Below are 14,779 nucleotides of genomic sequence, written 5' to 3' on the forward strand. Positions count from 1 at the left end.
TGGAGAGTTTAAAACTAGAAATTCTTTTGAAGTACTGTATATACTCATGTATAAGCTGAGTTTTTTTGTGGAAAAATTTGTTCAAGTGGGGGGGGGGGGGGGTCGGCTCATACATGGGTCAGTTTTTGACGAGAAAATATCGCACCCCATAATCAGTAGTAATTTTTGTAACTATAGATGGTGCTAATGATTAGTAGCGATAGATGGTGTTGCAAATCATCAGAGTGATTTTTGTAGCTATAGATGGTGGTTGTGTTAGCACTTTCCAGGTTAAATCCACGTGGTAATTTTTCTCCCGGGCAGTAAAAGTCGTGATCACCCACAGAAAAATCATTGATCTAGTGTCGTATCAGTAAGTATCAACGATCAAAAATGGAGAAAGCAAAAAGATTTGCGCATGATGTGTCTTTCAAACTAAAAGTTATCAAATTCGCCAAAGAAAACAACTGTGCTGCAGCTCGGACATATAACATCAATGAGAAACAAGTGAGAGAATGGCGGAAAATGAAAGAAAATTTCAGCCATGCGGAAGACAAAAAAGGCTCTTCGAGGAAAAGTATCTGTGTTCCCTGAACTTGAGAACGAATTGAATGAATGGGTGCTATACCTCGGACTGAAAGGCACAATTGTGACAAAGACAGATATTCGTCCGAAAGCATCGAAACTAGCTGACAGCGTTAAATTCAAAGGCACAAATCCAGAAAATTTCTATGCATCCCCAGGTTGGTGCACTTGTTTCATGAACCATTTCGACCTGTGCTTACGCCAGCGAACAAAGATCGCACAAAAACTCCCAGAAGAACTGGAAAGCAGAATTTAATCTTTACAGAAGTTCATTATTGAACTGCGAAAAAGACATGGATTTGAACTGTCACAAATCGGTAATATGGACGAAACTCCAGTTACTTTTGATTTTCCAAGCAATAGAACTGTCGAACTCTGAAAAAAAACCCCATCTTTGTTAGAACAACTGCGTACGGGAAAAAGAAAACGATTAACTGTCGTGCTATCATGCATGGCCGATGGAAAGGAATTGCCTCCAGTTGTGATTTTCAAAAGGAAGAAAATTCCGCCGAACATGAAGTTCCCACCAAGAATGATCGTGAAAGCCCAGGAAAAGGGCTGGATGGATGAAAAGGGCATTCTACAATGGATCCAGGAAATATGGAACTAAAAGCCCGGAGCAGTGTTCGAGAAACCGGCATTATTGGTATGATATATGTTCAAACCCCCACAGAACCGATAATGTCAAAGCAGAGGCAAAGAAATCGAAAACATCATTGGCTTTGATACCAGGTGGGATAACGTCGATTGTACAGCCTTTAGATGTAATCATTAACAAGCCTTTCAAAGACTATTTGAGGCATTTGTGAATTGAATGGATGAGTTCTGATGATAAAGAAATTATAAAAAAGTGGTGCCTTGGAAGAAACCTGACATTGGCCTAGTGTGCCAATGGGTACATGAGGCGTGGAATTCTGTTTCCCCCGAAATTATCATCCAAGCCTTCAAAAAGTGTTGCATCAGCAATGCGATGGACGGAACTGAAGACGATATCCTCTTTGAAAGTGACAATGGCGATGACAGCCCAGATGAAGATGAAAACGAAAATGCTGCACCCTATGATGATCTGATAGATTATGATGACCTTGGAGACTCGAAAGAAACGGATTAAAAAGTTTGAATCATTTCACATGAAAATATAAGAATTTTTTTCTCTGTAATGCACGGATTTTTTGGGATCGGCTTATACACGGGTTTTCAATTTATTGCGGTTTTGGTGGTCCTGAAATTGGGGGGAGGGGGGGTCGGCTTATACACGAGTATATACGGTATGTTCACAATATCAAAATTTGCAGAATATGACCTCTGAAATTCACGAATAATCGTAAAACAAGCATTTATGGCAAGAAAAATTCAAAAAAGCGTTTATACAAAAAAAAAAGTTTGAAAATAGGTAAAAAAAAGCATTTATGGCATTTTGCCCAAATTTCCGGGCTCTAGTTATGATGAATAATCGTGTTTTTGTTAGTTTGAAAAGAGGTTAATGATTTTTTGAGCTCTTGTAATTTGTGGCTTCATTTTCACTTGGCAGCAGGGTTGTTTGGTTTTAACCAAGTGGTTTTTCTAAAAAAACCAGTTTCATTTTTTTCAAAAATCAAATAAAAGTGACCTAAATATAATTTTTTCCTTGAAAATATCATATTGGTTCATTATTAGCCAAAACATTTTTTTCATTCTTACCACATTTTTTTCATTCTTACCACATTTTATATTCTTGGGGACATTCTGATGGCATATCTTTAAATGGTATAAGTGGTTTTTTCCAAAAAGTCTCATAAAAGTGGCCTGAATGTATATATTTTTTTCATATAAAGTATCTTAGTTATTTAAAGTGATATACAGAAGCCAAAATTTCTCATTCTTACCACATTTTCCAACTTTTGGCTACATTCTGATGCTCTATATCTTTAGCAAATTCATGAATAAGGATTACATTACACATCTAAATGTAGTGGTGCATTATCTAGTTTTTTTTTCCCCACAAAGAAGCAGCAACAGTAGTGGCACAATCATGCTAGGGGCAGATGGTCTTATAATCCAAATAAAGACAGCAGCTGCCCTTAAAGGACAAAGACCAGTGTACTAGTAGCTACATTACCTCAGACATTTCAATTTTTTTCCCCATAAGTAGCAGCACATCTCTCACTATATATCACCCAGTCTTAATACTCGCCTAGTTAATCAAGGTTCTACTGTATAGTAGTAACAGATTTACAAAAAATAATCAGCTATATACAGGGTGATTATAATATAAAGTTTTTATTCCAAAACTATACAATATATACAACTACTGGTCAGAATGACTCGAAAATTTGCATGGATACTCCTGAAGTAATGAAAATTTATTTGGTAAAAGAAAAAGTGCAAAATGTGCAAGTAGATGATGCTGTACTTGGCCAGCAGGATAATACCATTTTGTGTAAACACATCATTTCAGCACTTCAACAACATTAGTGTGTGGTTAGTACAACTTTTATCAAGATGCACACTGCAATACCAGCAAAGCAGCTGCTGAAAAACCATTCAGACAATAACAGGATGGCATGACACCTGGCTGTCAGTTCACCTGACTTTAATCCTTGCAACTTCTGGCTGTGGAGAGGGGGGTACCTCAAAATGTTATGAACAGTGGTCGAATTGCAAACTCTGGTGGACATCCACATCATGACCTTTTTTCTTTCTTTATTTCAAACCGAGCACAACTCAGGTCTGTCACCATCTATGGGTGATTTACTACCTAGCGACTTGTGCCAGAAATGTACTTTACAGTCTGAGTGCGTATGCAGTGTTGTGCTTGATTTTTCAGTGCCACCATCTATATTTCAGAAGTGAAATGAGTAATGTATTATGATTGAATTACATTTGTACTATTTGTAGGTCTGTTGCGAGACTTTTTAAATGGGAGATTGGCTCGCATTCGCGCCTTGAAGTTGGGAACCACAGAAAATCAACTTCAGCCAACCACCACTGTGGTGACTGTGGGGTTGGAACCCAGGACCTCGCGACACGAGTCTGTCACTATGACCACTCGACCACCACAGCGGCTCCACATCATGACCATGGCATACTCTGATCTGTTGTTGAACAAGCATTTTTGTGCTTTCACCTCATAGCCAAAACACAGTGGACAACATATTTAACATTTTTTAAGTAAGTAGTTGTAGTTTTATTTGTTCAATTGCTTCATTTTTGTAATGTTTCCATGAATTATGAAATCGTGTAATGATAATTAAGTTGTTATTTTGCCCTGCCTCGCTATCATTTCTATTTCTATTCTGCGAGCAAATTTCCGTGTTGGATGAGTACAGTGTCGTTAATTTTACATCTTTAAATATTTTTTCCCCCTTTGCCATTCAAAATTCCATTGCTCCAGTAATATTCATGTAAATTTTAAAGTTATTCTGACGATGGTTATTTTTTCAAAGTGTTTTGAAATCACAACTTCAGTTGTAATCACTGTCTATCGTAAATCATTGCTAATTAATCTGCATTATTTATGGTTCATTAAATACATCATATTCACCTAATTTTTATAGCAGTTTTTGCAAAATAGCTTCCTAATTAAACATACTAAAAGTAACTGGAGAAAAAACCTTTATATGTTATATGGTTAATAACAACATTAAGAATTTTCAAACACAAAGTAATTCATAGAGTTAAGCAAAAAAATAACTAAAAAACAGAAGATGGTTTTTATTAAAATGTAATAAATATCTAGATTAATTAATATGGGAACAGTGTTAATTACATTAATAAACATTTTATTTTAGTTATTAGAAGTTTGAATGATTTTTCAGAAATTTTATTCTTTTTAATGTTAATGCTATTTAAACCAAAAAAACCTGTTATGGTTTTTCCCCCAATCCTGCTTGGCAGTCTACTCACAAGATCTGAAATATAATAGGCTTGAGAAATTGGCAGAAGTTGCATATGCAGAATGAAAAAAGTGAATAGCTGCCAAATCATGAGCAATGTAAAATATATATGTAACACAACTTTTCGATGCCAATCACATTGTACACTGAAATCATTTTGTCTAAAACATCACACCACTATAAAGCAGGCTAATTTATAGAGTGAAGAAAAAAATATATATATACAAATCGTCTCGCCCCCCTGGGCTGCCCTGTCCATGGGTAAAACTGTGAAAATGAAGGTTCTTTTTGTTGTGCAACATTGTACCAGCAAATGTAATACAGTAAAAACACAAAGATTTATAGAAATATTAAACAAAATAAATAACATGACAAGCTTCTTCAAAAATGCACCTTGGAATGGTACAAAGTATGTGATGGAGAAAAGCAAACACCATGATAGAATATCTGTTCCCTCAATATTATTGTTCCCATAAAAAGACTGATCATTTCAGCATGTTTTGCAATCATTAAATATCTCTATAGTTGAGAGCAAATTACAGCTACTGTCGTTCTAGGTAGAACTTCATTTTACCAATAAACTAGAAAACTAAAACATTTATATTTTAGGAATTCAAGAGCCTTCACAAGATGAGAAAAGTCATGAAATTTCACAACTTCAAACAAACCATTTGGGTGTAATCACATATCAAAGTAGCTTTGCAGTCAAAATTACTGCTTCCGTCATTATAGTTAATATGAATTATCACTCTTCAATGCATTTTTCTACCCTTGTTGTGAACCTAATTTTTCCCAGTATGTGAATAAAATACATAATATGCAATCTAAATTTGTTTTACCTAGAAATAAAGTTTGATGTACCAAATTTCCAGTACGTAACAGGAAATGATTCCAACATACCTGTGTGTTTTCATCATGGAAACCTTCTAAGAAGCTTTCAAGAAGTTCATCTGCATTATCAATTCTTTCAGCATATTCTCCTATGATCCATATCATTGATGCTCTATAAAAAATATTAAACAAATTGTTTATATATCTCCAATTTCACTTGGAATAAAAAGTAATAAAATCCTTGTGAAAAAAATTAATTTAAAATGTAAATAATGAATACAAAATTACAAAAATAATTTTTCGACAAAACCTCACTGAAAATAAAAACTCAACAGTTGTCATATACCTAACTACAGAAAACAATGGTTTTACATTTTATAGAATATATGGGGGAAAAAAAGGACAAACCATAGAACAGTAGCCGATATCAACCATTAATAAGACAGAAATTTATATTTGTATCATAATGAAGCTAATGATTTTGATACTGTTAACAATTTTTCTTAGATCTTTCCAATGATTTCCTAATTGCTTCTGCTAACCGATTTTTCTCCCTCCAACTGTTATAACAAAATACTTTGGGAAATTCTGCTTCAATTTTCCCTTTAAATATGTATTACACTATTATTCAATGTTTGCAAAAACCTAAACCTTTTCATGGATAAAATAATCAAATTATGAAATAGAACAATTAATTGAAATTGGGCTAAAGCAGACATAAAACAAACATGCAACGATATATATTTTTTAGTTTGATTCCAAAGCAATTAGGAAAATAAAAAAAAACAGAAAATACCTTGCTTCGGGTTCATCCAGCGTGTCTAAATTCTCACATAAAGTTGAAATGATACTTTCATATTTGTTCGGATATTTTCTAAAAATATCCTAGGCAAATAAAGATATTTGGGATTAGCAAAATTTCTTGTCTTATGAGAAAAGTAAATAATTACCTATATAAATTTTAAACAGATATAAAAAAGCATGCATTCAATTTTACTATATACTAACAATAAATCCTTGAAATTTTTACATTATAGCTTGGGCCTAGCAGGAACCATTAAGGCTACTTTGATATTTTGCCATTTGCTATTTTTTCTTTACCATGTGGTTTTTTGCACACAAAGGTTAATTACACCTGGACGTATGTATGGTATTCTTTATGTTCAATGCTTTGAGTGTTTCCGAGTTTTTGATGGAAAGAAGGCTGAACTAATGACTGACAAATCTAGTTACAAAAAATAAATCTTCAGAAATTTGAGAATTCTAATATTTTAATTATCGGTACAGCCAATCGTTTCTCTAATTATAATGGTCTAAAAGTTACAACAGCTAATGACTATATAGCTGGGGAATCGAATAACACTGATAAAGATTTGCAACCAAACTTCAATTTTTTTATTAGTACATTATATGGCAGACAAAAAAGAAAGTGATATACCTTTATGACAACAATTGCCTCTTGAACTACATAATTCACTTTGGTTTGTATTAAATCCAAAAGGGTGCTCACGCATCTCTCTGCTGATTGTTCAACTTTGATTGCACATCTTCCAATAGCTCTGACTGCTTTTCTGACAAAATCAACATCTACCTCAGTAGCATACCTATCAACAGACACATTAAAAAAAAGTTAAGTACATAAAACATAATTTAAATACATCTCATACACAAAAGGTGTTTATTAAATACATTTTTTTATGCAACTGACATCCACGAAATATATGAATAACTAAAGAGTAAAATGGAAGAAAGATTTTATTTGCTTAGAAAATTTAGGGGACATATTGGGATGTAAAATTTCTTTCAAGAGAGGGAAAAAAAATCCAAATTTACAAAATAACACAACATCCCTATAGCCCAGTTGGACCTTTATAACTCCCTGGCTGAGTGATTCATTGAGAATAACTGCTATAGACACATCATAACACTGGATTCTTCGGCCAATACAAATTTTATTAAAAGTTATTAAATATTTTAAGCTTCTTTCAGCTCAGTTATTATCAGCAACTTGAAAAAAAAACCAAATTGATAAACTTATTACTTTTTTATTCTGACTTATGTACAATTACTTCAGTTTGAACCTTGATAATACCAAGTAATTTACTGCTGTTTGAGAGCATATAAATGGAATTAAGAGTTAATTTAAACATTTAATTTTTTAGATACTTGCAAAGAACTAATACATAAGTAATGCCTAAAAGACTTCAATAAAAAGGACAATGCTGAAAAGCTTCACAATTAAGAAAAATAGACAAAGATAACTAATGTTCTAATTCTTACTCTTTCAACTCAGCCAGCACTTGAGCAATGTTTGCTTGCGATGCCAGACGTATCATTATATCCAGCTTTTCCAATTTAACATATATTGGATCGTTATACTTGACAAAGAACACCTTCATTTCATGCTTTAATATGTCAGGTCTGTGAAAAAAAAATTAAAATTAAAATAAGTTCACTTAATTAAATCAGTTAACTTCAATTCATTAAACAATTGTCAGAAATATTGAATCAAGTAGTACAAATTGTAAAAAAATTAACGCTACTTCAATTTAAAATATGGAAGAGTAACAGATAGAGTTAAATACTCAATATTGAAATAATTCAGAAACTAAATATTGTGTGATTCACAAATATCTCTACCTTTTCTGCACAATAAGGTTGATGTTCCTCAAAGCAACATATTGAACCTCAGGTTCACTCGAAAGCAATGTTACCAGTGGCGGTGCTAACTTCTTTGTCAGAGTTGTAACAAAATCAGTATCAGGACTCATAAGCTCCATCAGCTTCATAAGAACCTATATGTACATTAGAATTTTTCAAACGTTAAAATTTTAAACTTTGAATAAGATCAATGTATATTTGAGTGCATGAAAATTCAATGATAGTTTTAAATGCAAGAAAAATCGGTTCTTTACTGTTCAATGCAAATCAGAAATTTAAAAGCATTTCAGTCCTAAGTCAATTATTGAACATGATCATTAAAAAATGCTCAACACAATAAATGTTATTGTAAATTAATTGTACAACAGCAGGTGAAATGGTCGTACTCGTAAACTTAACGCACAAAATTGTTTCTTACTTTGACGGCAGATAACACCACAGCAGCATTTGCATGAGCCAGGCGAGGTGTGACTCTCTCAGCGATGCTATTTACATAACAGGAGAAAACATTGTAAGAAAATATTTGACACACAGACAGCACATTTCTACTAGTAATTTGATAACTTTTTTAAGGCTTAGAGCAACTACATGTTGAGAATACTTCTTTCAATTGGAATTATATTATCAATACTATTGAAGAAAATTTCATCAGAAAACAAATCTGCAATGCCACTTTACCATATCTTACAATAGCGAGCTATCAAATAGTTTTCGTACAGATAACTGTTATTTGATAATTTAACAAATTTTCCTTTGACCATAATGAATAACTAAAACCTAAATATCGTAACATTTTGAATTTTAATGTTTTCAATTAAAAAAAATACCTTTGGGCTTCTCGCTCATCTTTGGGAATACAATTGGCAAGGGAATCGAGAATGAACACCTGACCCCACTCTGTGCATTCATTAAGGGCAGTCAACAATTTATTGATGGTTTGGGCGTTCATATCAATCAAAGGTTGTCCACTGCTTGATGCTTCGTTTATCTCAGAGAGAGCAGCTACTGCATTTGCTACAACCTGTGAGGACCAGTTGAGAAACGAATGTTTTAAATTAGGAAAGAATTTTTTTTGTAGAAAAATAAAATTAAAATGAAAAAAGCCAATACAAAATTGAGAAAGAAAAGTTGAGCTAGTTGAAAAGTGGCGAGATAAGACTGCACTACTCTTTTGTCCAGCAATATAGACCCTAAATTCAGTTTTATATATAAGTGAAAAGAAATTGCTTCTAATATTAGATGTCTCTGCTTAAGGTGTGTTCCCATTGAAGAAATCTCATTTCCACAGTTCAATTCTTCCTATATCAAAACATTAAACAATCAAGAAGCTTCTAGTGCAATACTTTAAATGTAGTCCGGATGACATCTTAACCCATTTTTCACTGATGTTGCATTTGTGTAACGTTTTGTTTAAAAAATTTGCAATTAATTTTTAAAACTTTTGTATGAAACTTTTGTAACATTTTTGGAAATTATAAGGTTCAATGAATAATAATAGAATCCATATTTTTTAAAATTTGCTTACAAGGAAATTTAATTTTTTATGGCTTTTCAAAAATGTAAATTTTTAGAAATTTTATCCTGATTTTCGATCTGGAATTTTTTTCCCATGAACAGAAATAATTTTTTTATAAACATAAAAAAATATTTTTTCTTAATTTTTTCCTCACATGATACATGAGGTTTCCCAACATCATAATTACATATTTTAATTAGACTAAGTTAATTTACATTAATTACAAAGTTTATCAATTGTAAATTTACATTAATTGCAAAGAAAAACATGCTAAATTAATATGCAGTTTTTTTAAAATGTCTCAAATATGTTCTTTTAAGTAACCAGTTATACACAAAAAAATTATGCAATTAGGTCATGAATTTGAGGAACAGTCAAAAATGAGCTAAGCAGGATCCACTTCATCTACATCAATAGAGTAAATGCACCATACATTCAAGATTTTGCTTATGTTTTAATGATCCACTCTAAATAGATTTATTCACAGAAGATTTAAAACTCAAGACAGAACAGGGAACCAAATTTACACCCAGAGGTCATTGTTAATAAGCTTTAAATATCACTTGTTTAATTATGAGATTTCTTTTTATTTCAAAAACATAATATAAAAATATTACCATAGGATTTGAATCTGACAGCAAATCCCTAAGTTGATCGAGAAATCCCTGGTCTTCCACAAGTTGGGCATTGATATCATGAAGTTTAGCAACAGAAACAGCAGCTGTTTTTCGCACATATGGATCTTCATCCTTGAGACATTTGCGTAAGGGCTCACACAAATACTCAGTGATTTTATCTACGCGAATACAACCCATTGTACGAACAGCCAATGCACGAATCAATGGATTAGGATCCTCACAGTCCTAGAGATTTTTGAACAATTAAAAAAAATAAAATAATTGCTTATACATTCCAATAGAAGTTATAAGCCATTTCAGAAAAACAAAAATTCATCATTTAAAAAATTAGATACACAGTCGAATCCCACTTTAATGAATACAGTTATAGTGAAAATCTAATTTAAAAATTAAGAGTTTTTTTAAAACAAGTTTATATAGGACCAATGTATTGCGAATTCTGATAAGAAATAAAAAATCTGTTATAATGAATTCAAAAAACAAAAGTTTATGAAAATTAACAAAAGAGTACAGAGCATTAACTTGAACTATTGCGGAAGAAGGGCTTTGTTCTCCTGACCTGTGGGGGAAGAAATTTTAACCAATATGGAGTGTGAAAAAGAAATAAAACCTGTGGAAAGCCAGTGCTACGAATTAAAAATGTTTCCTACTTCTGTTTTAAAATGAGTGGCCTCAAAAGGAAGAGGTTTTCAATTAAAGAAAAACTTGATCATTTCTGAAGTTGATGCTGGAGTACATAACAATATGTGGCATTTTAAAATACAGCACATCTCCATCTACACTTTCAAAAATTTTGAAAAATCAAACCAAGTTCGAATTTCAAATTCAAACAGCTATAGGACACTTTTCTAGCACGGCCACTTCTTCGACCACCTGCTTATATATCTTCGTTGAGACAGAGCAGCATGAGACAGAGCGGATGATTATTATAGCATATATAGTATCCCATAAAAAAATATACTTTCAAATTTTCAAGATGTGGATGTAACTGTTTTTACAGGACATTTGTTCAAGACATTTTCTCAGATACGCACATGGTTTCAAGACTTTCATTCCCAAAATGGGCTAGTTACCAACCAACTCATATGAGAAAAGGCTTTAGAATTTACGTGTAGTTTTAGATACGAAATCTTTCAAGCACTTGTTTCAAGCTTTGCACACGTTTGAGTATGCATATACTTTAAAGGAATTTGTTGTTTCCTCAACTTTCACAATACTTGTAAAAAAACCTGGATTGTTTGCCTCAAATATGTTAAGTAAAACTTATCTAAAAAAATCCAATGTCTAGTTGGCTTTCGGCTTTTGAAGTTAGTTTCTGTGTAATGCTTGTTGTGTGTAGTGCTTCCATCTGCCATCAATTTTTCTAACTATGAGTAAAGTGTAATGATTGCATAATTGTATTGTTGTAGGCCTGTTGTTCTGTGACTCTCAAATACAAATACAACGCCACAACAGACAAAATGCCCAACGAGATGGCTGATAAAAACATGCCCATAAAAATATGGATGTCATATTTCAAAAATGAGTTCCCTGAGGAACTCCACTTGTGACGTCTGTCCAACCAGAGAATTCCCCGTTCACCATAACTCGTTGCGACCTATGTCTTAACCACGATTCTATCCAATTCAGCAAGTTGCCCCCTATTCCAATCTCGTGTAAACACTTCAAGAGTTTGCCATGTTGGACCCGATCGAATGCCTTCTGGAAATCAAGGTAAACAACGTCGACATTTTTGCTCTTACCGAAAGCCTTAGTCACGTAATCATAGAAGCAAAGGAGGTTAGTTACACACGACTTCCCCTTCCTGAACCCATGCTGATTATCCGACAATAAATATTCTCGTCTATCCACTTCACAAACTGCCTTTTGATGATAATTTCCAAAACTTTCTAGAGGGAGCTCGTCAAACTCAGTGGACGATAATTGGACACAGCTTCTCTACTACCCTTCTTAAATATCGGAACAACATTAGCAAGTTTCCAATCCCTTGGGACGATACCCTCAGCAACACTACTCCTGTATATCTGTGTGACTGGACCCAACAATTCATTAGCACATTCCCTGAGGACCCTGGGATAGATATCATCTGGTCCTGGTGCTTTGCTTGCACATACATTTCTTAGAAGATTTAGGACCTCCACGTCTTCTACTTGAATATCGTTGAGGGTTTTATTACCCCATGCAACACCCTATATATCGAATATCTTTATCTCCATTAAAAACCGACGCGAAAAAGTCATCAAAAGCATTACACATGCCAACATTGCTCTCTAACCTAGAGCCACCTATCGAGAGTGGGCCAACTGTCCCCTTACATCCATTATTGACGTATCAAAAAAATGATTTTTGGTCAGGGCCAATGTTATCTGCCAACCTAGATTCACCTTCCTTTTTACTATCCCTTATCACTTTCTTCAACAGTCTTCTTTTATCAATAAACAATGATAGGTCACCTCGTCCACTTTTATACTCCCTGAATGCTCTTTTCTTTTCAAGATAAAGGTTCCGCATGCTATCCGTGAACCATAGAGGGTGTGATGTACAAACACGCTTTTTTCGAACAAAGGGTATGACGTCGTGCAAAACAGAGGACAGCTTCGTACTAAATTCTTCCCATTGACTTACCACCCCTACTGATTCCAACCGGTCTTTGAAAACTTCCGCTAACCTTCTCAAAACATCAAAGTTAGTTCTCCGAAAACAAGGAACCAGTCTTTTGTTATCAACCTTACCCGAGGAAAAGACAGTGAAATCTGACTATACGATGATCACTGGAAGAAAACTCCCCCCCCCCCCCCCCGAAAAATGTTCAACTAGATCCTCAGAACTAGTAAGAACTAAATCCAAAATAGCAGTACCCCTAGTGGTTTCTGATACATGCTGATACAAAAAATGTTCGAGCACCAACTTAAGAAAGTCTCTTTCATACTGATTTCCAGATGAAAGGTTCTCGCAATCAAGACCTGGGTAATTGAAATCCCCTAGTATGAGAACCCTCTTTCGCTTACACATGTAGGAAATTTCATCATGCATTTTGGCGATGTAGTTTTGATCCCTATTCGGTGTATTGTAACAAACCCCAACAATAAGTTTATGACGTCTTTTGTTCTCAAGTTCAACCCATATGGTTTCAATATCACTTCTCTGCACGTTACACTCTTTAGTCTTCAAACAGGATTTCACGTATATCAACACTCCACCCACTTTCCTATCAGATCTATTTCTCAAAAAAGTATTGCATCCTGAGATGTGTAAGAAAGATTCATCCCCATCGTTTGCCCAAGATTCTGTAATGGCTATAAGATCCAAGCCCTCCACACCCACTATCATAGTTTCTAAAAAATCTTTCTTATTACCCAAGCTCCTGGCATTTATTAACACACATTTTAATTTGCCCGGTGATTTAGTGTCAATCGAGAAGCCATCCAAGTCAGAGGTGGGTAATTCCCCGTCAGTACTGTTGTGATTATCATTAACTAACCCGCATTCCCGACTACGGAGTAAAAAACCTGACCTAAGACTATCGTAAACCTCCCACCTCTTGATCGATTCCTTCTAGGTAATCTACATTTTGCTGTGATGTTAATTACATTCTAAGATTTCTACTGCAACTTTTCAAGGTTGATTGATGTTCAGCTGTTTTCATGTATTGTTTTCGAGCTGTGGTATGACTGGAGAGCTTTAATATTTGAATGTGTAGGATGCTGGGGCCGTGGATCTCTGGATGCATCCATCCTTTGGGAAAGTTTGAAACAGCACAATTGATGGGAACGTCTGTATCTGGTTCTTCAGGTTCAAATAATGTCAATGACTAACGGAAATATCAGTTTATGAAAAATAAACTAAATACCAATTAAGTCAAAAAACAGTTACTTACTTTTACAAATGTATTCACAGCCATAATTGCCATGTCTGGCTGACTTTTTGCATAATTCATCAAATACAAATAGACCAATTTCTTCAGTTCCAAATTATCGGTCTGCATGCAATTGACGACATCAGGAAACAACGCACTGTAAAGATAAAAAGAAAAAAATATTAATAAAATACTTTCATATATTTTGTTTTTTCATGATTTTTAACACTGTGCTTAAGATTTTTACAGCAATTATTTTCTTCACTAAACTGCATAATTGACGCTATGACCTGATTGCCTATATGAAAAAGTTGACTATTATTCCAGCAGTGAGCTCGCTCAAATTTGAGGATGTGTGAACAGTGAAATATTCAGTGATATTATTAAAATAAATTAAAATGAATTTTTATTTAAAAGAAATCCACTTGAATTCATCCAGAATTTTCTTTGTTTATATTGTTTTTAATCACTCTCCACTAGCTCTACAATATTGCAAATTATAGTTTCTCTAAATCATAGTTCCCCCCCCCCCCACCTTTTTGTCCCACACACATCGCCCCCTTCTTCAGAAATTTCTTTCTACCATTGCCCCAACACAATCTGGCCCATAGGATCCTATGTTATACCCGTAGCTTCTACCGCCCCCTGGAACATCCCATTGTCCCCCAGGGGGGCGTTAATGCCCACGTTGGGAATCACTGCTCTAAATCATTGTCTTGATCACTAAAAATGACTTCATGATTGTCTTTGAGAATTTTGTCTGAACTGCTTATGGCTGCTGTTCTCAAACAGTTGCATTCGGTCTAAATAACTGGTTCTGGTAACTTTTCAGACAGTG

General features: G+C 34.0%; 1 protein-coding gene across 1 annotated transcript in view; it reads right to left on the reverse strand.

Moving 5' to 3' along the window:
• The window catches only part of AP-1-2beta (adaptor protein complex 1/2, beta subunit), a 42,863-nt gene that overhangs the window by 22,161 nt on the left and 5,923 nt on the right, over nt 1–14,779 (reverse strand). Inside the window, exons 4-12 of the mRNA XM_089245218.1 lie at nt 13,963–14,098; nt 10,065–10,310; nt 8,759–8,952; nt 8,350–8,416; nt 7,911–8,065; nt 7,551–7,691; nt 6,709–6,874; nt 6,067–6,155; nt 5,340–5,442 (exon numbers count right to left, since the gene is read on the reverse strand). Coding sequence (XP_089101344.1) covers nt 5,340–5,442; nt 6,067–6,155; nt 6,709–6,874; nt 7,551–7,691; nt 7,911–8,065; nt 8,350–8,416; nt 8,759–8,952; nt 10,065–10,310; nt 13,963–14,098 — 1,297 coding nt within the window. The remainder of the gene's footprint in view (nt 1–5,339; nt 5,443–6,066; nt 6,156–6,708; nt 6,875–7,550; nt 7,692–7,910; nt 8,066–8,349; nt 8,417–8,758; nt 8,953–10,064; nt 10,311–13,962; nt 14,099–14,779) is intronic.

Source organism: Pholcus phalangioides, unplaced genomic scaffold (assembly GCF_987345545.1).
Source record: "Pholcus phalangioides strain wild (caught in Gottingen) unplaced genomic scaffold, Ppha-v1.0 ptg000015l_1, whole genome shotgun sequence".
Classification (NCBI taxonomy): domain Eukaryota; kingdom Metazoa; phylum Arthropoda; class Arachnida; order Araneae; family Pholcidae; genus Pholcus; species Pholcus phalangioides.